The sequence below is a fragment of the Heliangelus exortis genome, chromosome Z (assembly GCF_036169615.1).
Source record: "Heliangelus exortis chromosome Z, bHelExo1.hap1, whole genome shotgun sequence".
Taxonomy (NCBI): Eukaryota; Metazoa; Chordata; class Aves; order Apodiformes; family Trochilidae; genus Heliangelus; species Heliangelus exortis.
The window spans coordinates 53,658,077-53,680,921 of record NC_092454.1 but is presented as its reverse complement, the minus strand read 5'-3'; the positions used below and the strand labels follow the sequence as shown (position 1 = coordinate 53,680,921).

The 22,845-nt window shown below is 36.5% G+C and overlaps 1 protein-coding gene across 6 annotated transcripts in view; it reads left to right on the top strand.

The window, feature by feature from the left end:
• Positions 1–22,845, top strand: part of IPO11 (importin 11) — a 94,690-nt gene that overhangs the window by 11,806 nt on the left and 60,039 nt on the right. For 5 of the 6 annotated variants that reach the window (XM_071731568.1, XM_071731570.1, XM_071731567.1 and 2 more), the window contains 11 exons: positions 6,033–6,105; positions 11,074–11,277; positions 13,205–13,337; positions 14,244–14,302; positions 15,143–15,191; positions 16,492–16,562; positions 18,253–18,445; positions 19,608–19,760; positions 20,021–20,064; positions 20,993–21,083; positions 22,401–22,448. In XM_071731568.1, the coding sequence (XP_071587669.1) occupies positions 6,033–6,105; positions 11,074–11,277; positions 13,205–13,337; positions 14,244–14,302; positions 15,143–15,191; positions 16,492–16,562; positions 18,253–18,445; positions 19,608–19,760; positions 20,021–20,064; positions 20,993–21,083; positions 22,401–22,448 (1,118 nt within the window). The remainder of the gene's footprint in view (positions 1–6,032; positions 6,106–11,073; positions 11,278–13,204; positions 13,338–14,243; positions 14,303–15,142; positions 15,192–16,491; positions 16,563–18,252; positions 18,446–19,607; positions 19,761–20,020; positions 20,065–20,992; positions 21,084–22,400; positions 22,449–22,845) is intronic. The other variant, XM_071731571.1, reaches the window with a different exon arrangement.

The window sequence follows — 22,845 nt, the reverse complement described above, 5'->3', positions numbered from 1 at the left end:
TGGTCTTCATTTTGTTTTGTTCTGATATGTGAGTTTTGATAATACAAAAAGTTCTCACTATTCTTGAGCACTGAGTAATTTACTGAAAAGTTACAAGCAGTTCCATTACCATTTCTGATACTGGCAGAGCCAGGTACTTACCACTGTTCTTTGTGAAGTTTTTTAATTTTCACTTAAGCAGTACTTGCAATTTCCAAAAGGGTTTCAATTTTCCTTCTCCATTTTTGTGAGGTAATGCAGACCTGGAAGTCTTCAGTCCTCCCTCTTTAAGCGTTATAAAAAGCTGGGACATTACTGTAAGGTGGTGTAGGGTGTAAATTGGAATTCCATGTGCAATTTTTATGGAACACGAATCTAATGTAGTACAGAAAGTGTGGTGTGATTTTCACTGTGCTCTTTTTTGAGATATTTTATTTTGGCTTACATTGTAAGCTTTTCTGAAGATCCAAGAAAGAGGGAAAAGCGTTGAAGTTCTGCATCTCTGGGACATTTCAAATAGTGTAGTACTCGATTATCATGTAAAGTATAAGTTTTTTTATCAGTGCAATAGTATGCCATTGCAGAACATTGACAGACATTAGTTTTGCAAGAGGAAAATACCATCTTTTGCATGGAAGATGAAGGTATTTAACATTTGTGGTTTCTGTGGTGATATAATGCTGCTTACATTACAGCAACTTAGCAAGTATTAAGCAAAGCAGTTAAAAATATATAGTTCCAATTTGTTAGTATTTTTATGTAGCTCTTAGTAGCACTCCTGGTGAAAAAAGCACATGGTTGAGTTCCTGAAGAAGTAATAGTTACAATTTTACTGTTTGAACTGAAGTAAAAATTGGGTAGCAGTCTTTCATTGTATTTTTCTTGTTGCCCATTTAATGTGATTTAAAAAAAATAAGTCATTGCCTATTATTAAAGGTTCTATGAGGTTTCCCTATTTTGGATTTTTCCATACCAAATTTAACACATAAACACAATATTAAAGTATATAAAAAAAATACTGGCTATGGTTAAAGATTCTATGTGGAAAATATGTACTAGATATCTACTTTGTCCTTTTTTTTCATACTTCCAATTTTCCTTCTAACTTTGTCATACATGACATCAGTATTTTGCACTCACACAATTGGCTTTTCTCTTAGGAGAATATGTTGAAGGCATCTTGAAAAGTGCTATTTTTAAGCTGTAATTCCTCAGTTGTTTTGTGCACCAGTTGTGTTTTGCATGTCATGATTTTTGAAGGTTTCACAGTACAGGTTGCATTTTTGTTGTCCTTGCAAAGTTCTCGTCTTTCATCTGTCTGTCACATTAGCAGCTGTTCCATGTCTATCCATGGTAGTGCCTCAGAGCTTGTTCAGCTCTACCCAGCTTGTTTGATAGAGGCTTGGATTTGGAGGTGACTGGTTTCTGCTGCCTCCTGAAGACAGCTGATATGTTTTTCAAACAAAACCTGTGTTTTTCTCAGCGGGATGCTTAGGACTATCAACTGTTGATTTTCACCAGATCTAAGGAAAGAATCATGCCATTGACATTTCTGCTCTTTCCCAAATGTTGCTGAAGTTTTCTAGGAAGTTTGAAGAATTGTGAGAATTGGAGGGTTCTTGTAGGCATGATATGTTCAGGTAGCCTGAATTCCTTAGGAAATCTGTTCTGTTAGAATAATTTGTCTTGTATGTTACAGAATCACAGAATGTTTTTGGTTGTAAGAGACTTTCAGGATCATCCAGTCCAACCTTTGAGCAGCTGTTTTGCTGACTGAGGATGGTAATGAGACTTGGACACCAGAGTGAAAAGAGTAGATGTGTTTTACTGGTGATAGCTAAATAGTACAACCAAATAAGAAAAATACAGAACAAAGTACCTAAAACAGACAGAAAATACACAGGGTAATGCATCAGGTCATTACTACATAAGAGCAAGGACAGTGATTAAGGGAGATACATCACCACTTGCATACGTTCCCATCATCCAGATCTGCAGTTGCTGGGGGGGCCCTGGTTGCAATGAGGATTTGGAGAATCTAAATCCTGGCAGGTGGGAAAATCCTGTGCAGTGACCATCACAGTGACATCCAAAGTCACTGCCAGAGGGTTTAGCCTTATGTATTAAAAAGCAGCAAGGCAGGATGACCACATACTATCTTATGCGGGAACATCTGGTTCATCTCCTGACCACCCGTGAGCAGGACTGGGCCAGAGTCCAGGGTGTGGTTGGCAGGGTTTCTTTAACATACTCTTCAGGAAACGTCAAGTCAATTATTTTTGATAAATGATATTTTTAATGACTAATACAAGGATGTAATTTCAACGATTTTTGCTATTTCCATATAAGGCAACTCTGGCTTGGGCCCATTGTCCAAGGTTTAGCACTACCATACAGGGGCAGGATTGATCTGTAGGTCATCTCTGGCTTGGACCTATTGTTCAAGGCTTAGCACTACACCAGCACGGTAAGCTCACCACTAAACCATCTTCCTTAGGACCAGGTCCATATGCTGTTTAAATACGTCCAAGAATGGTGACTCCCCTACTGCCCTGGGTATGGAGAACTTTGAGACTCCAAGAACTTTTCCCATTAAGTTAGATGCCTCTGCTGTGTAGGTGCTTTCAGATGAATCAGGCAGGACTAGCTTTACCCTCATTCTGCTGAGCATTTGTGATTTCTCAGCTGCTACAACTGCAAAGCAGGAAGACGTTGAGATTTTTGGAGAATTTTTTTGGAGAGTACAGTAGCTGAGTGTTTCACTCTGCTGAAATGCATAGCCACAGAGCAGTGAATGCACACATCTCTTTTGTTAAGAAAAAGTCTTCTTTTTGCATGTTTGTTGATGCTGTCTGTCCTGTTCATGCTACTTATTCTCCATGTGCCTTGGACTTAAAGTAGCATTTGCCAGTAAGTGGGATTTTAGAGATGGGCCTGGAAACTTTCTCATAGAATGTCAAATTGGAAGGGACCTCAAGGAACATCTGGTCTGGCCTTTCTAATATTGTTTGTATGGTATGTCGAACTGAGACTTAAAACTGTTTAAAGTGGGGGAATCCACAACATCCCCTGGGAGACCATTCCAATGTCTGACTGTCCTTATAATGAAAAAGGTTCCTCTTGCTTTCAAGTGGAATCTCCCCAGGAGCAACTTGTGCTCATTGCCCCTCATCTTCTCCATGTGACTCCTTGTAAATAGCGAGTCTCCTTCTTTTCTGGCTGCCCTATCAGTACTGCAGCATGGTGATAAGGTCTCTCCTAAGCCTTCTCTTCTCAAGGCTGAACAGACCCAGTTCTCTCAGCCTCTCCTCATATGGCAGGTGCTCTGGTCCTCTGATTATCCTCGTAGCTCTTCTCTGGAATCTCTCTGACCTGCATCCTTTTTTGTACAGTGTGGGACCAAAACTGGACACAAAATTCCAGTTGTCATCTGACAAGCACTGAGTAGAGCAGGATGATGACTTCTTTGACTCTGCTGTTTGTTGATTCTCCCTCAGGCAGCTTTCCAGAGTGCTGTGGAGAAAAGCATAAGGGTGTCATAGTCTCTTTTCCGAAAGGCACAGTTTGGCCTATTCTTTGAAATTGTTGCTAGCCTTCTCAAAATGTACTCTGATTATGATTTTTGCATGTGTTTGGGTTTTTTTTAATTAAAAAATGGCTTTTCTTGAATTTGAGGGCTACTAAAGAGTTTTTTTTTCTTGAACATGTTTTTGATTTTACAGATAATTCCTGTTAAATTGTTTCGGGTTTTTTTTGAACTTTGTTCTATGATTTGATTACAGTGTTGGTAATGCATCTCCAATAATGTTGCTTCTCCAGTTCCAATTTTTAAAAAAAATTTAAGATATTTTTTTAAATGATAACTATATAGATCTCTGGGTTTGGATTTCTGGTTTAGGAAAGAATGGACTTTAAAAAAAAAAAAAAAAAAAAAAAAAAAGAAAGAAAGAAAAGCTCCAGTTTTAACTTAGAAACAAATCTGTACGCGTGTTTTCCCCACACCGCAAACACAGGAAAAGGAAGTGTGAAACCGCGGACTGTGGAAGTCTTCCACTCGCAGGTGGATTTTGAGTGGAAGATGCTGTAGTTTCGGATGTGGGGTGACCCCGAGCGCGGGGGGCAGCTCCACCGCCGGTGCGCAGGGCGGCCAGCAGGTGGCGCTGTCGCCTCAGCGCGGCCCAGTGACGTCACGCGGTGAAGGGTTTGCGCTCGCGCAGGAGTGCGGTGACGTCACGCCACTCCGGGGCGACCGCGGGTGTCAGGAGTGCCGTTCCCCTGCCTCGCGTTTACTTTGCCATGGCAAAAGGTTTTAAGTGGCGGTGAGTTTTGTCGTAGTGTTCTAAATGCTTGTGGCTGTTGGAATCACAGAATTGTCACGGTTGGAAAAGACCTCTAAGACCACCACCTCCAGCTGTCCACACCACCACGCGCCCCCTCCTGTAAATGAATGAATACATAAATAAATGTATCACCGTGCCCACTAGAGCATGTTCTGGAGTGCCTCTTTCACTGTTTTTAAATACCTCCAGGGATGGTGACTCCACCAGCTCCCTGGGCAGCCTGCTCCAGATCCTGACTGATCTCTCGGCAAATAAATTCCTCCAAATACCAAGCCTCAACTTTCCCTGGTGCAGCTTCAGGCCATTTCCTCTGGTCCTATCAGTATTTACTGGAGAAAAGAGACCAGCTCCCACTTCAGCAATAAGGTCTCCTCTCAGCCTCCTCCAACCTAAGCAATCCCAAGTGCCCCCAGACTTGTTCTCCAGACCCTTCACCAACTTGTGTCCCTTCTCTCAACCAGCTCCAGCAACTCAATGTCTTGTCTTGTAGAAAGGGGCCTAATGTGCCCCTTCTGAACAATAATTGAGCTAAGGGGCCTCATGAGCTCACAAACAATGCAAATGAAATAATGTAGTGAAATATATTTTTTTTTTTATTTACAAGGAAGTTTGTGTAGGTGCTGCTGTCCCTGAAAGTTATTGTACCTACTGTATTTCAGATTTAATTTCTGAATTGTATTAATAGTAGATTGCAAGTTTTAGAAACTGCTTAGAGTATGCCTGTATGTGTGGAAATTATACACTGCATTTTTACATTAAAAAAAGGACCGCAGAAATGTATGCAAAAAACCAGTTTTCTTGGTGCTACCTGTAAATGGAAGTGGATCTTTTTTTCTTTTTTCCCTGTTTCTATAAATACCAACAAGGGTTTTTTTTAAACTAGTTTGTTAGGTTTCCTACCTGGAACTTAAAATAAATGGGTCATAAAAAGGCTGAAGTAATAGTGATGTATATATGGGGGATACTGTAACTTGTATTCTTGAATTTGGAGGCCACTTAGAAGAAAGCACAGAGGTAGTGTAAAAGTTTGCTTTGATGAAAATTAACCTTTATGTTTTAGGAGTTATCCTTCTTAATAGTTTTCCTTGCATTTTTGAAGACTATATCAATGTATTTTCCACTCAAAGGTATGATTTTCAATGAGTCCATATTTTTAAGTGTCACTGTATGACTTGCTTGTAGAAAAGATCATAGCTTTTGCAAATAGAGCTGTCATCTGGTGCCATGATTGCCTTGAGCTGGGCACCTCCATTAGTATACATGAGCAAAGTCATGCTTCAGTCGTCAGGTGCAACATTAATAAGTAACAAGTAATAACAATAAGTTTATAGTTTTTTTCAGCTTTTCCCTATTTTCATAATATATCTGAGTACCTTACAGTGAACTTCCTCTTTTGACATTTGTGTTTGCAAATGTCACGTAGAAACCTGAGGTTAAATGGCTTTGTAAGTATTTGTCCATTCAACTATTCCATCTCTTTCTAAATATCTTTGAGATAGTGGAAAAACTAAGGGATGTTTACTTGATAGTTTATCAAATTGAAGTACATTAATTTCAGGAAAATGGGCTGTAAAAATAATCTACATCCAGTCAAACTTGGATGAAAATTATAATTTAACTTCTTTGTCTAGTAATACTGAGAAGATTATTCTAATAATTAATTCATAATTGTTTTTAATTGAAAATTAAATAATATTACATATATCATTACAGTGCTCTTTCTGAAGAAGAAAAAACTACATTACGTGCTGGGCTTATCACCAACTTTAATGAGCCAGTGAATCAGGTTAGTAGTGAAAGATTAGTAATTACCCTCACAGCAAATGCTTGTATTGGTATATAATTTGCTTTCTGCCTTTGCAAAGTGAATAATAACAACAACAACATTTACATATTACAATTTATATGTTGCCTTTCAGACAGATCTTTATGTTGAAGTGAGATCCCCTTTCCATAGATCATAATTCAGTATGTTTTGTCTCTGGTTTGTTTTTGTTGCAGTGGCACTTTGAATTGTCCCTTGCTGCTTATGCAGCCATTTGGTGAAATGGTTCAGGGAGTAGATACAGCTCAAAACTAATTTTCTCTCCCTGCAAAAATTGGCTTTTTTTTCAACTGAATCCTGTTCTCTGGTCTGACTAAGGAAGGGTAGTAGTGGAGTAGTAGGAATAAGCTGTTGAGGATGCTGTTGTGTAAAGCTACCTATGCAGTGTAGCTGTCTTATCTGATCACTGCATTACTGAGTTTGTACAGGCGTAATACGGCTTCGGTATGGTGGTATCTTGTCTTACATAAAGTGACTAACTTTTAGCCACTGTTGTGATTAAAATAGGGATTTGTTGCTAAACTGAGTATAGTGCTAGTGGTAGGGGCTCAGGATATGCACACGCTAGATGAATCAGTCTTCCTTCTGCTAGCTTATTCTTGCTTATGTAAGTATGAGATTCCGCAAGGAAGTGTATGCTCATATTTTTAGAACTTTTTCATGTAGAAATGCTTTGCACAAGGCAAAGCTTAAAAAGAGTAGGTATAGCAGAGAAAATTCCTAACCTCAGGGGGCTGGAACATCCCTTCTACAAGGACAGACTGAGGGAGCTGGGGTTCAGCCTTGGGAAAACAAGGCTTCTGGGAGACCTAAAAGTGCCCGTCAGTACCCGACCATCAGCCTACAGGTAGGCTGTTTGCAAGTGCTTGTAGTGATAGCATGAGGGGCAATGGTATTAAATTAGAGAAGAGCAGATTTAAATTGGATGTTAGGAGAAAGTTCTTTACCATGAGGTAGTGGAACAATGGAACAGGCTGCCCAGGGAGGCAGTTGAGGCCTCATCCCTGGAGATACTCAAGGTGAGGTTTGACAAGGCTCTGAGCAACCTGATCTATCTGAGGGTGTCCCTGCTTTCTGCACAGGGGCTGGACTAGGTGACCTTTAGAGGTTCCTTCCAACCCAAATTATTCTGTAATTCTATGATTCCGTTCTGCAGACAGGCAGTTTTTGACTTTTCATGCAATGACAATGTTGACTAGTATTTAAAGCTTTTGTTTCAAGTGCAGTTTTTTAAAATGCAGGTAGACGTAGAAAATATATTTAGATTTATTGTGCAGCTATGGTTTCAATGTGAAAATTTTTGCCAAATATTATGTCTTTACTTATTTCAACAAAGAAGAACTACCAAATGTGTCAAATTGCCCCACAAGTGTGTGTAATGTTTATCAAATACTTAATTTTGAAGTGGTTGCATGATATTTACGTAACTAAAAAACTAATGTTAACTGCACTGTACATTAACCAATGAAAACTTTTTATCAATAAGTTTTCCATACCTCCATTATTGCTTAATAAGTTTGCCTGCTAGGACAATAGTATCATATAATTTGTAGTTGTAAATTCCACTGCAGATGAACAGTTCTGCTGTTCTGAGAGTTCCTGAGTTGCAGGTTGTCTCAGATGAGAAAATTACTCAAGGCTGCTTAAAGAATCACTGTCAAATATATGATTAAAGTGATTTTCATATGAATTTGTAAAAGAGTGACTTAACAGAAGTCATTGGCAAGGTTCATGCTATTATTTGCTATCTGGAAGGAACAAAAAGATTTGGAATTAGGTCGAAATGATTTACATAAGGATCAGGAGAAATAATATAATAATATATATAGGTGGGGGAAATTTGAGTCAGGATTGGGTTGGAGTAGTTTACGTGGGAATTGGAGAAAGAGGATGAGAATATTTCTTCTGTTGGTTTATAAGATTCAGAATGGATTCCCCTGCTTTCTAAATTCCTCCTTGGAGAGAAGTTTAGGTGGAGCGGGGTCTAGACTTGTTCAACAGTCTATATCTAATAAAGGGGTGAGAAAATCTCCCATTAAGTCATGAGGCTCAGAATGTCCCCCCCTTGCCTTCTAAGCTCCTTCCCAGAGAAAGTCTAGGTGCAGGTGGATCCACTCCTGGTCCTAGGCTTGGTCAGTGGTTTATGTCGAAAAGTGTTGGGTTTTCAGTGGAATGATTCAACATGTGATTATGGGTCTTTCATAACTTTGGAGTAGCAGCAACTTGAGGTTTACTAACACTATTACAATGAGTCACAAGATTTGTTTGTATGATTTTCTAACAATGCTTAATTAGGCAATAATCAACAATTTATTATAATCAATACTGTGATTTAGTTAAAGATCTAAGAGTTTCCTGAATCAAATTGCATACAGACACACAGAGATACAGAGGTTAATTTATGATTAAGAGCCTTCTTTTTCTGCTCTTTACAGTAAATTCTTGGTACCCAGTAATCCTTGAAACTTCATGAAACTGAGTTACTCTCATTTTCCATCTTTAAACTTAGCAAAAACGAAATTATAGTGAGTTACTCTTTTGATCTTTAACCTTTGTGAAACTGAATTACAGTTCATTCTCTCTTCCTTTGTCAGTGTCTATCACTAGGAAATCTGAATTACCTTGCAGAATGAGATTGCAGCCTGCTGCAATCTCGGAGATCTGTAGAGGGCCTATTGCTGTAATTTTGTTAGCTAATCTTGGCAACTTTCAAAGTGGGTTTGTGATCCGGGGAAGAGGGGTCTTGGGTACATTACCCAGGCACCAGGAATTCCTGATACAGTAAGGAATCATTTAATCATCCTGACTTGTTCTACTTGTACCAGGACAAGAAGGTACCACACTGTCTTAACTCACTGTGCAGTAGGCAAGTGCCATATTGTCCCAGCCCACTACATTTGCAACTGAAGCAAGAACAATATTGAGCTCACTTTACTTGTAACTAAATCAAAACCAATGTTGGCTGTTGTTGACATTGCAATGTGTCCAGATGTGGGAGGGATATCCCACCACACAGACTGAGATTGGTACCTTTTTCACTGGCATTTCAAAAATTAGCAGATTGATGTATTTATTTGTGTGTCCTTATGATATTTTTGGGATATAGTCTTCAAAGATGTGGATGATTTTGTTCTATTTTATGCCAGCTGCCTGCTTCTAAATGATTATTCAACCAATAATTTGATACTGAAGTGTTTTTACAGCGTCCATTTTCCCTTCTTTCTGGCTTGTTTCCCAGTCTGTGTTCTAGATGTCTTGAGGTTTCCTTTCAGACTCGCCCTTCATTTAATCCCCACTCTGCTTGATATGCCTGAGTTTTGATATCTTCGGTTTCTAATGCATGATCTTTTCCAGTCACAAATACTTCATAACACGGTTGCTATCTGCCTGTGCTTTCTATATCACTGATGTTAGTAAAATTATTGTTCCTGTATGTATAAAAGAAGGAAACAACACTTAAGATTTACATTTAGGTTTAGTATTGAGTTGTGATGATATGAGCTGACTTCCAGGGAAAGGGGAGAAAGAACCAGAACATACGATATGTTTGGGACATGATTTCCATTCCCTCTGAAGACATCTGCTAAATGGATGGAACAGAGGAGCAAAATACTCTTGAAATGTATTATGCCAGATTTTAAATTTTTTTTTTTTTTTAAGTATTTTTTTACTTAAGAAGTCAGAGGTTGCTGCTTATATCACAGAAGAGGCTTTTTCCTCCCTCTTACCGACTGCCATCACTTTATCAAAAAATAAGTAAGAATTCTAGCTCTTCCTTGCTAATATTAATGTCAGTTTTCTGAAGAAATTCTTCTTAGGCAATTGGGTAGGAATGAATATTGCAGGAAGTTTTCTGGAGTTTTCAGTCTTCAGATGAAGCAGCTCAGGAAGCCGTAAAGGAGGGCATCACTATTCCTTCTTATACCCAAAAGTTGCTTGGATTCCTTTTGGCCATATAAGAGGGGGACTTCTTCCCTAAGCTGGGGGTATGAGGGGTGTTGTAACAGTATGTTGAAAGGTGAGAGCAACTCTTTCATTAAGGTGGTCCAATCAAAGACCTTTTCAGTGCAAATGGTGTAAGAACAGGAAAATAGGAATATGGAATTTTTGGATATTTGGGTTTATGAAGGACTGAAGAGTTTATTAAGGAATGTTTAGGGGGAAGAGAGCTGTGGATATAAGCACGTGTAAACCATGGCTGCTCAATTCCCATGTCTGAACAAACCCTGCTCTTAATCCCCACTGTCTGCTTTGTCTCCTAATTGAATCTTTAAACTGTCTCTGTAATTTCACCCTGATCATCCTGTGTGCTTGCTGCAAAGTCTGTGTGTGAGCTGCTGATGTGACTGGGATTTGGTGCCAGCAGTCAAAGTCAGGTGATGCTCGTGTAGGTGTGCCCCTTGACTGTCGTGTGAGGATCTGAAGCATTTGAGAGTCTTATCTTCAGCCACTGGGACAGGACTTTGGCTTACAGGCCCATGTGATTGGGGGGGGGGAAGAAAGGTTCTATATAAAGGTCAAAACTCACATATAATAGAGAAAAGGTTAATAGGTATTCAGCAAGCTATGTTTGCTTGTAGGAAGCTATAGAAAAGATCAGTAAGTAAAAAGTGGTTCCTAAATATATGTTTCTTCATTTATTAGATTTTTAGAGCAAATAAAAGTAGTGGTCTTTATGTCAAATTTTAACAAGATAGCTAGCTTAGCGTTTTTTGTAAATATTTAGTAGAAACGTAAAACGGAAGAGTTTTTTCCCCCACATATATTTGTATTCACTAAACAGTTTGAGGAAAAAATACACAGAAGTATAGCAATCTGTACTAGTTTGTTTTTTTAATTCAAGTTTTATTTGGACGTTAATTTCTATATTGTACAGTTCCTAGATGCTCTTTGACTTTGTGGTGTCTGTTTTGTTTTGCCTTTTTGCAGATAGCAACTCAGATCTCTGTACTGATTGCGAAAGTTGCCAGGGTAGACTGCCCAAGGCAATGGCCAGAACTTATACCCACTCTTCTAGAATCTGTGAAAGTGCAGGATGATCTTCGACAGCACAGAGCACTGCTTACCTTTTATCATGTTACAAAGACCCTTGCATCCAAACGTCTTGCTGCAGATAGGAAACTTTTTTATGATGTGAGTAATGTGATGCAGTATTGTAGATCGTGTACCATACATGCTTGCCACTTCTTGTGGGGTGGCCAGCAGTGCATTAGTGGCAGGTATGCTGACTTTAATGTTGGACTTCGAAACACAATCTTACTTTGGTAGGTATATGTATGATACGAAATAACTCAGTTTGTAGGTGAAATGGTTTTGAGATCTTTGTTAATTTTACATGCAGTTTGAGTGTTATTATAGCTTCTGTTAAGAAGCAGAGATTTGTGTACAGAACAGTAACTGCTTATCAGCCTTATGTTATGATGCTGTACAGAAGATCTTATTCTATATGAATTTCCAGTGGTTTTGGAAGAGTGCTCTGGTTTCATAAATCAATGTAGTCCTTAAAAAGTTGTAGAATCTAGTTTTCCATACCACAGTATTTTTAGCTTTTGTCACCAGTGGGAATGTATTTCGTGTTTGTCCAGATCAGCTTCTTTCTCCGGGTTAGTCAAAAGGCAAGATGTGAATGCAAATGCCTGCCAGCATTACATTCTCCAGTCAAGACTCCATTGATTAGAAAACTGACTTACCTTTGTAGGCTATCATATTGATAATTCTTTTAGAGTTAGGCAATTATGTAGTATGGTTGAGTGAATTTAGTGAGTTAAACATCTTTTCCAAACATCTTGCATTTGAAATTCAAAATCTTATTTTATTTCGCCATTTTAAATAAAATGTTTTAGTATAGATGGTGAGGACTCTGCCTAGCTATGTAGAAAAATTCAGGCTGTGTCATCAATAAGATGAAATTTTATCATCAGGAGTCTGATAAACTGAAAGCTGCCTCTTGGACAGGACTGAACCAATAATACGGTGCTGTATTATGTGTGTGTAGAGCAACACTGTTTACTTGCTTTGCCAAGTATAGGTTTGGATGAATAAAATCTCTACATAGAAAATATTTGCTTAAATTTTCAAACCTCCTAGGCCATTATATTTGATCTGGGTAACTGAACAATACAGATTTTGGTATATTTAAAGATACTAATTCTAGAGCACACTGAGTAAGATGACTTCCAGAGGTCTCCTAAGCCAAAATGTTGCTTATACACCCTGGTAATGTAGCTGAAGATACTGTTAATGTGTGATTATATATAAAAAAACCCCACAACCTAATTTCATTGTGGGATATTTTGGCTTCACAAAATAGCCAAATCCTGATCATATCAATCAAGAGACAGAAAGGAATGTATAGGTCATAAGATCCAGTATTTGTTGTTAAAGTTGTCATGTCCAACAGTACCTTGGCTGTGTTTCCACCATTTTACTAGGCTCAAAAAGAGCTCATTTACTTTCAGTCATTTTTGTGTTTCCAAGAAACTCTACTTCTGTATGAGCCTTTTTTGTAAATGCAGAGGTACTTTTCCAGCATGATATTTTCTTTGTATATTCTTTTATTCATAGAGTATCCATGTTATATTTTATTAGAGATAGGCATGTAATTACTGTGTCCTAGAGTAAGCTGATTCAGGTGTTAACTGCTGTAAAACAAATAGTTTTTTAAGTCTTGTGGGAAAGGAGGCAATGAGGAGAGCTGGTAGTTTTTTGAAGCTTCATACCATATTGTAGACTTAATGGTTATATTAAATGAAAATGAAGTAACACAGGAGGCCTAAGTAGTTATATTGGAAGTGGTAGAGTCATAGACCAAGTATTCAGGGAAGCAGGTGAATCTGTTATAACATCTTGAAATTAAGTCATGATGTTTTTGTGGGAACCTCCTTGGGTCAGTACAACCAGTACAACAAAGAAACAAAGTGAAACACTGTTCCGTGATAAACAAGCAGATGGATTAAATAATTTAACAAGACAGACTGGCCTTTATTATTTAGGAATTTGTTATGCTGTAGCCAGATTCAGGGAATTGAATAAGTTGAGGGTTTTTTTGTTCCTTTTGCAGCTTGCATCAGGTATTTATAGCTTTGCTTGTTCCTTGTGGAATCATCATACTGATACATTTCTACGGCAAGTTTGCACAGGGGATGAAGCCGCAGCCACAAATTCACTAGAACGAACCTTATTATCATTGAAAGGTAATGTAAAATGACATTAATTATGAAGAATGAGATAGGTTTCTTCGCAGTGAACAATTAAGGCTTTTTTGATAAAGAGTTAGCATTCTCTAGCAAAGCCATGCCTGTTGGGCAAACAAGTAATCTTAATGTATTTTACTTGTACCTATATCAAGGCAGAAGGAGGAGTGTTCACATGGAAGGGGGCGGAGGTAGTCTCGTTTCTTAATACGTACCATTTTGATATATGTGTTGTAAGAAGTCATGAGTCTAGAAGCTGGGAAAGTGGAGGGCTTAACATGATGCTTTTTTACATGTGTTGCAGTTTATGCTTGCATCGATCTACCTATAGACACTTAACTGGGGAAGCTAAGATATGAATTTTGTTGTGTCAAGTTCACATTTTGTTCAGTGAAGTTTTAAGAGTTGGTTTAGATTTTAGATTTATGCTCAAGTACTTGAGATGAGTACATATCCTTACTGTAGTTTGCTACTTTGAGGAATTGAGGTGTTTGTGTGCAGTGCTTGCAATATAGATGATACTAGTCTTGAACTGTTTCTGAAGGTGCACCTTTACAGGGCTACTGGTAGTGATAAACCTAAGAACACTGATAGATTTGCTTATGGGCCCTGGTTGCATTCAGAAGTTGAGTACTTACAGCTTCTGCAGGATCCTTTTTGATTCAGTAGTTCTTGAGAGTTCTTGTCAATATCTTAAACTTCATGTCCCGAATTTTAAAGTAATTTCAACAAGATTAGATTCATGTTAGGTATGGTTGAGGCATACAAAGCCTAAAATAAAATATGTTTTTTAGTATGGAGAACTGGATGAAGGGCATGGTAATTGTATTTACAATAATTTTCTGAGGTCTGTTGGAACAGGGGCTTAGAAATATCTAAACAAATAATCTTTTTCTTCCCCTTAAGTGCTTCGTAAACTGACAGTCCATGGGTTTGTAGAACCTCATTGGAACGTAGAAGTCATGGTAAGTGATGTGCATCTGTGTCCAGTTCTAGATTAGAAACCTTTTGTGATTATTTCAGGTGTGGTTAGAGCTATATTTAAAAATTGTTGAAAGGCACAATTGTTGAAAGGAAAGTGTTTTGTGAAGGAGAATCAAGCAACATGCGCTTGAAGTTGTGCTCCCATCAGTTAAGAACAGGCAGATCCTAGGTCCTAGATACTGTGACACCAATGGCATGATGTTTTAAAAAACACATTTACCCCTTCCAATTTACATGTCACATGATAATGACAGCCCTGTTGCCTCCTGAAAGATGTTTTTTCTGTACTCTACCACATCATTTGTATAGATGTTTTTATTAATCATGAACGTAACGGCATATTTGTTGTATCAAATTCTGTTGATGGAATTTGTTTGAAAGCCTGTGATATACAGCCTGAGGGGGAAGAGGGCAGATAAAAAAAGAAGAAACTCAAGCATCTCCCTTAAGCCTCATTACTGTCTGCTTTGCTGCAGGGATTACGTACCTCTGACCTACATCCTAAACGAGGAAGTTGAAAGCAAGAAAGAACTGGTTAAGCAGATTATGAAGCATATGTCTGTTTAGCCATACCTCATATTTGGCTTTTTGTGTGATACTAGTAGGGTCAGTTTGGATTATCTGTGTGGTCTGTTACTTAGCTAATTGTTTATTTCATGTGGAAATTGTTTGTCCAAGATAAACGATTAGTTCAATTAAAAGTCATAAGTTGATGTCTAAGCTAGTAACATACTTAAAGAACTTCAGTTTGACTCAGCTTCTCATAATACAGTGCAAAAGAAGCTTAATCTTTAAAAGACATGTTCATCCTTTTTTTTTAGGGTTTTCTACATGCAGTGTTTGAACGGCTAAAACAGTTTCTGGAGTGTAGTAAGTATTAGATATTTTGTTTGTATTTGTTTTTATATATTAGAAGCTGTATAAAAAACATAATACAGTTTAGTGCATCATCCATAATGATTTTAAGTGCAAAGGTATTGCTTCAAATGCTGCTCTGTCAGAAAAGAATTCAGTAAAAATGTTCTTTTATATCAACAGATTTAAATCCCACTAAATTAACCTGGATGTGATAATGCCAATGGAAAAAAAAATATATCTTCAGCCATGAGTTGATAAAGTACTCATATGTGAATGCTAGTAAAATTCAGCTTATCTTGAGTTATCTTTTTCTGGGAGAGTTTTATGGTTTTTCTTTTTCCTGGAGTTTGCAATATTTTTTTGTTTCAAATGGGAAATAGTGACCACATTCAGTTTTCCAATGGAAAAGTAGTGGTCTGAGATGGACAATCACATGTTAACAGTCACCAGCAACGTAGACATAATTGGTGTTGGTGCTTTTGCAGAAGTTACCTGAAGAAAGTAAAAAGATGTTTGCAAGTGTTGCATCTGAAGTCACTCTTCTTACCTTGCTTGTATACTTGTAGTAGACTTGGTGCAAGGCATTTATTCATTTGAAGCCTATCAGGTAATTCCTTTAGAACTCAACACATTTTCTGAGAACAGATGTCTAAACTGAGCAAAAAGGATTTTTTTTTAATTTTATATAACTGAAGGTATTTGATTGACAAGCCAGTAGTTAGGTGAAGAGGGGCTGATCTGGGCTCTGAGCTTCATTTCTAGAAAAGAGGAAAAGTTACACTGTGCTCAGTGCCAAAATAAAATACCTTCTTTTGATATTCTAAAATGCAGGCTGCTTTGCATGCAGCTGTTTGCCCCTTCTACTATACTGCAGTCTGTTCCTTCATTCATTTTTAATGAGTTAGTTCCCTAGCTTTAACATACTGAATTGCAGGCCATCAAACTGTGAAGCTTGGTGACTAGCATAGCCCCCTAGATCTTGAGGATTGTGGGGTTGAGTGTTTTAAGATGAGAACTGAGTGTGCATTGTTTAATCTTTTATCATTGAATTGTCTGTAATGATGTCCCAATTGTTGCTTTTTGATCAGTACAGTCATTTATGGCAGCTGGGAGAAACTGTTAAAAGGCTTTTTTTCCTCATTGTTCGTTGACGTGAATTTGAATTTATTCTGCCATAGAAGTTTTTCTGGCTGTCATAATCCCTGAGATACAGACAAAACAAGTTGTTCTCTAGTGTTAATTTTTTTAAACTTTTCCAGAAAGAAAAGGAAGGTCTGAAAGAATGATAGTTGTTAAATATCTGATTTACCAGGTAGAACTGTAAGAGCAGAAAATGTATGCAGAGATCGTCTAGAAAAGACTATAATTCTGTTCACTAAAGTGGTAAGTAAATTCACCATTCACTTACTGAATAGTTTGCTGTTCTGAAGCAGGAGTCAGATACATATGTGCTTTAAAGCCAATTGGTTTCAGATCTTTTAAGGAGATGGAAGCTACTGCAACTTAAATTGACTTTGTTATGAAATAGCTGCAATAAAATTAAATGCATGCCATAAGTAAATTACTTAGCTAAGGGTTTGCTCGGAAAAGAATTCTGGAAGTTTCATGAAAACTTTGGTATCAGCATTGATGAATAAAAAGAGATAAACTTTTCATCCTGTCTTTTATAAGTGGTTATATTTCAATTTCTAAGGCCTTTCTAGTTATACTGAGTAACTGGCCACTTTTAGTTTATTAAAAGAAAACTAATAAAAACTTCTGACTTCTGTATTATGTAGTGCATTTGGAGTTGTCAGCTAATTCTTTGCAACCATTAATTGCATATATTACCAGAAGGTAATTCTAGCTTTGTCCCTTGATCTCTTTTTAAAAGGTATAAAGCCTACAGAATTCCCAGTGTTTTCAGATTCTGTTTTGAGGATGTTGATCTTATTAAATAGTCAACAGAACTGGGTGGCACCTTCACCAAAGTTGAATTTAAGGTGCTCACCCAGCAGTTTTATTTTTTGTTATAGTACTTCTTACTTTGGACTAGCATGCAAGGCATTATCATGACCCAGACAGGGCACCCAGTGAGACACAGACGGGACATCCCTGCTTTCTAAATGCTTAGAGAGAAGCATGGATGTGGCTGAATCCAACCCTGTAGTCAAAGTCCTGGCCCTCCCAGGGAGAATGACTGAAATATTACAGTCCAAGGACATGATTGACTGTCAGATACCCCTTGATTGGATTAAGGTGAAATGATACTTGGAATCTGTATTTGAATGTAAGATTTAATTAAAACTGTGGAAGAAGTAACTCAAAAGCTGATACTTCAATTATTATAGATGCTCAGGCTGCTGACCTCTGCCCAGCCTGCTCCTCAGTTTTTATCTCCAGTGTTGCCACTGTATGCAGGCCCATATTCTCCATCCTCTCAGGCAGTCCTTTTGGAATGCTCACTAAGTTTTGTTCCAGGACTTACAGTGGTGTTGTGACCTCACAGGGTCATGCTTCTTTCTTCATAGACCTGAAAAAAAAATACACATTGCTAATAGATACCCTAGCACCTGTAGAAATTCAGGTGCAAGAATTTAGGCTTAGGCATTTTTGCAGTAGTAGAGGTAATTAAAGGAGTTGCATTCTATACCACTAGCTGGAAAGCTTAGCTGAAGAAGCAAGATTCTGGAAAGAGAGAAGAAAGAATAAAAAGCTTTTTCCCTCATGCTGCTTTTACTTACAATAAGTCTATGAAGGATGAGTTACTTGCTGAAATGTTAAGGATTTTAAGGGTGGCTGGTATGCTTTATATATTATGTTGCTAGCACGCTAGTATAGTTGAAAATATGTATTGTTCCTTAAACATAAAAAACCCCGTAATTTTGAGCATGAATCAAAAATGTCAGTGCAAAGTGATCTCCATTAATCATGGATACTGAAATTTTCCAAATTTCCTGTTTGTATTAATATTTTTCTTAGATAATGTATAAATTAGAACTTGTTTTTTGCAACTGATTTATGAAAGCATTTAGTAAGACTTGAACAAAAAGTAATTTGGTTTCTCTTGGTCTTCTGCTTTCTTAATTTTTAGCTTTTGGACTTCCTGGATCAACATCCTTTTTCGTTCATCCCTTTGATTCAGAAGTCCTTGGAGTTTGCTGTAACCTATGTTTTCACAGAGGCTGGTGAAGGAATTGTATTTGAGCGGTTTATTGTACAGTGCATGAATCTCATTAAGATGATCGTAAAAAATTATGCATACAAACCATCCAAAAATATTGAAGGTACTGCTGCTTTGTACTTGAAACATTTTTTGTATCTTGAAAAGCATTTTTCTAGTTGTTTGCAACACTAGAACTCCTTAAAGACATTCTTTTGAAACAGCTGTTATTTTAATAGTAATGTATCCTTCTGTCTCTATACTGATAATTCTTATTTTGAGAGTCAGTGTATTAATATATATAGACATTGACTTGCTAAGGTAATTTTAAAATTCACACAAAAACAGAAATATTTTTCCTTGTTGATTGTTTTAGTTTTATTGAAATAATTTTAAAAAGTGCTGAGATATGTAATTTGATTTATTCTCATCAAATGATTTGATGAATATTTCCCTTGAGAAATAGTTGATAACAAGGGGTATTTGTTGTGATTAACCAATACCAGTATTCTGAAATTGGGAAGCACAGTGGGTTTGACGTACAGTTGAATATAAAGCAACCCCAAACTCCCACATTACTCTCACACTTGGCAACAACTACATCACAATTATCATTCTCTTTCTAAATTAAAAAAAAATTTAAAAAAATTTGAAAAAAAAAAAAGTTTAAAGAATTATTAACAGAAATTTCTACTTTCAAAAGTTTATAGTTATGTTTAAGTTTTTGAAATAGAAATGCGGTCACTTGAGACAAGAAGAACATAGCACATGCTGATAAAAACTGTAACACTTGAACATTGATTTTTCTTAATTTCTGACTGACACTTAAGAGTTTGTGTTGGTTGTATAGCATACAATGGTTGCTTTTATTGTTGCTTTGTTGCTTTGTTTAACCAGTATTAACTCCTAAGAGCCCCATCTCATTCTGAAGATTGTAAGCAGATAAACTTTCTGAATAGATATAAATGAAACTTCCTGTGAGGTCTGTGTGTTTCTAAGTTTAAATTTTAGGCAAACAGTTTTTCTGTTAACCTTCAGTCTAATTGTGCTATTAGAGAACTTGCTTAAAAGGAAATAAATTTGGGATTTTAACTTGCTTTAAAAATACCACCTGGAAGTGTATTATGAAAATCTGCCATGAACATTTTTTTTTTTTTCTTTTTTTTCCTGTGAAGATAAGCATGTCTTACCTATTGATTTCTTTTTAATCTTACTAGATTACTATTCAGTCGTTAAGATACTTAGTTTTAATTTGAGACTTTTTATGGTTTTATGTTTTATTTCAGATAGTAGTCCTGAAACTCTTGAAGCACATAAGATAAAGACAGCATTTTTCACCTATCCTACACTAATGGAAATCTGTAGGAGATTAGTCACTCACTATTTCCTGCTGACAAAGGAAGAATTAGCCATGTGGGAAGAGGACCCAGAAGGCTTCAGTAAGAAATGTGTTGTGTAATTGGTTGCAATTTATTTAGATATTGGTATAAGAATTTCATACCCACATCACCTCTACGAATTGTTTACTGCATTATTGACTGTTTTGTTTCCTGCAGTCTTTTTCCATGGAAAAAGTATTCCCTCTAGAGACTGTTTTCATCACAAGAGATTTCTCTTTATTCTGAGATCCACATATATGTAAACTTTATTTGAACCATAGTTGAAATAACACTTTTTCCTTTTCTTTTTGAAATAATAGCTGTAGAAGAGACTGGAGGGGATTCCTGGAAGTACAGTCTCAGAGTAAGTGTTTTAATTGAAAGAAAATATTCAATATTTGTGGATGCATTTCTTGATGGTTTTATGACTGAGATGATATTTGGTAGAATATAAGCTTATGCTTTAAAAAAAATTATTTAGGTAAAGAAATTTTACTAGCATTAGTATAAATTAACTTTGTTCCTTTGTCAAACAGGCTGAAATAATCTAGAAACTATGCACCTCATATTTTATAAGGGAAGGAAAAGGAGTTTGCTTCAGCATTTGTATTGAGTGGTTACTGCTGGTTGAAGTTGTAGATGATTAGATATAGATATTGATGAAGATGATGAAGTTGTAAAAGTTGTCTCTTCCTTAGTTAACTCATATTATTTAATTATGATTTTTTTAGCTGACATAATGAACAAATAAAGTTTCAGATGCATCTATATTAGCATTTTAGTTCAGATTCAAAAGTATAGTGTTGGAGGAAATCTCCCAGTTATGGCTGCTGTGGTTTGCTTTGCAGAAAGATCTCAAAGTTGAGTTACTTTCATTTTAAAACTAAAGAACCCGATCCTGTGTATCTTCTGTGTTCTGAGTGCAAATGGGTGTTCAGTTCAGAGGACTCAGACAGAGAGAACCCAGAAAGAAACCCTAATGTACCTACAGTGTGGTCACTGGTTTCTCAGCATTAGCTACTTCACTTCACTTCACTTTACTTCACTTCACAGATCCATTGTTCTACCTCAGAACTGGCTGATAGAGATACAGCCATCAAACTCTTGATTGAGTTAAGCATGCAGTATAGTGGAAGAGTGGTATTTCATATAATATTAGTTTGGCCACAATATATTTAATATTTGATTATGAGCTTTGGTGCAAAATATTCCGCACTTAAAATTTGAGCATACAATGTGTTTTAATCTTCTTTAGTTTGATATATTCTCAATCAGCTATTTTAATATTTCAGCCATGCACGGAAGTTCTTTTCATTGATATTTTCCATGAATACAATCAGACACTTACCCCTGTGCTTTTAGAAATGGTTCACAATCTACAAGGTAAGTTAAGTAAAAAAATAAGGAACTGTAGAATGTACAATTCTTTACATTCACTTTTTTCAACTGTTAAACAATTCTATATAGGGCATTCACTATGTAATTTTGAAAGAACATTTTAATATGTTGAAGTTATTTCTAAATCTACCATAAATAAAATGCAATCTATATCTAGGAGGAGGAAATCCTTAGGATTCTTTGATTTCTGTCATAACAAGATGACTGACAAAGATAAGGACATTCCTACTTTAATGAGGTTTCAGACTTTCTTGAAAATGGTCAATAAGTTTAATAAATTCTGTGGGTTTGGTTTTTGTTTTTTTTTACTGGGAACTTCTGTTCAAATGTTGAGAGGCAGTTCATAGCAATTCTGCCATGTTTTTGCAAAGATCCTCAGGAAAAAAACCCTTTAAGGGAAAAAGTTCAAATTGTGCTGGCTTTTTGGAGACTCTAAAGAGGACTTTACAAATCTGAAGGAACTGCTTTAAATATTTAGCAGTCTTCTGTATGAAGACTAAATTATTCAAGTCTTCTTTCTGTTCTATTCCATGATTCTTATAGTGGCCATCAAGGACAATGAGTGGTAGCTGCTGCTTTGTTATCCCAGTTCCTTTTTGCTTAGGTTGTTTCCCCAGGTTGTATCTTGCATGACTTACAATATTTTATATTTGAATGTACCAGAATGGATCAGTACACTTTGTTAAATAAAATTCTGAGGGTTGTTTCTGACTCCACAGAATCCCAATAAAATATTTAGGTACATAAGTTTCAGGGTGGCTTGCTACACTGCAATACAGGGAATGGTAGAAGGTTCTTTACAACAGAGTTGGCGGTTATTTTGTTTTCTGAGATCTATGAAAATTAATACTTTCATGGTAAAAGGTACATTTACACCTTTTTTTTTCTTTTTCTTAATTTTTTTATTTACTCCTGAGGCATCAAGTAGCAATTTCTGTACATTTTAAGTACACAGGCACATATATATAAAGTATATAGGAACTATGTTTAGGACTGTGATAGAAAGGGTACCACATGGTTAACAATCTTCAGCAGTATTTGCTTCTGACTTCCTTCTGTGTTGCTGTTAAAAATGTTCAGCTCTGAAGAAGTCAGTTGTAAGGTATGAAAACAAAGATTTAATTTTGGTGTATTCACTGAAGAAAGTACCAAAATTGAAGTAACTGACCTTGCAAATAAAAAAAAAAAATAGTGAAGCTGTCTTAATTCATAGCATACTTGATTGAAGTGTGTAAGTACAAAGCTGCTTGTGTTCTTCCTTTTAGTTTGCTTTTAAAATTTATTTTAACTTTTGTTTTTTAGGGTCTACCAATATAGAAGATACTGGTGCTATACTGATTAAAGATGCTGGTAAATTAGGTTTTTACTTTACCTTTGAAGTAACAGAACCCCTTTTGTGTATGTACTTGGTGACTTAAAAATACATGATTAAGATTTTTTTTTTTTAAGACGTTTGGAACGTAAGACCTAAATTCTATTTCTCCTTTCACTTGAGGACAGTCTCCATTTTTTAAAATGCTTATCTAAAAATTATAGCACTTGTTTCAGCTTTTTTGTGAAACAAACCTTTAGACAAGCTCCCTGCTGTCCTGTCATTTTTTCTCTGCAAATAAATGAGCTACAGTGCTCTCGTGGAGATCCTCTGTCCATTTACAAATAAGATTTTTATGGCATAAGAAAAGAGTTGTTTAAGACCTCTGGAATAATTTTTGGTGTCAGCATAAGATATTTATTGTTCTTGAACCTT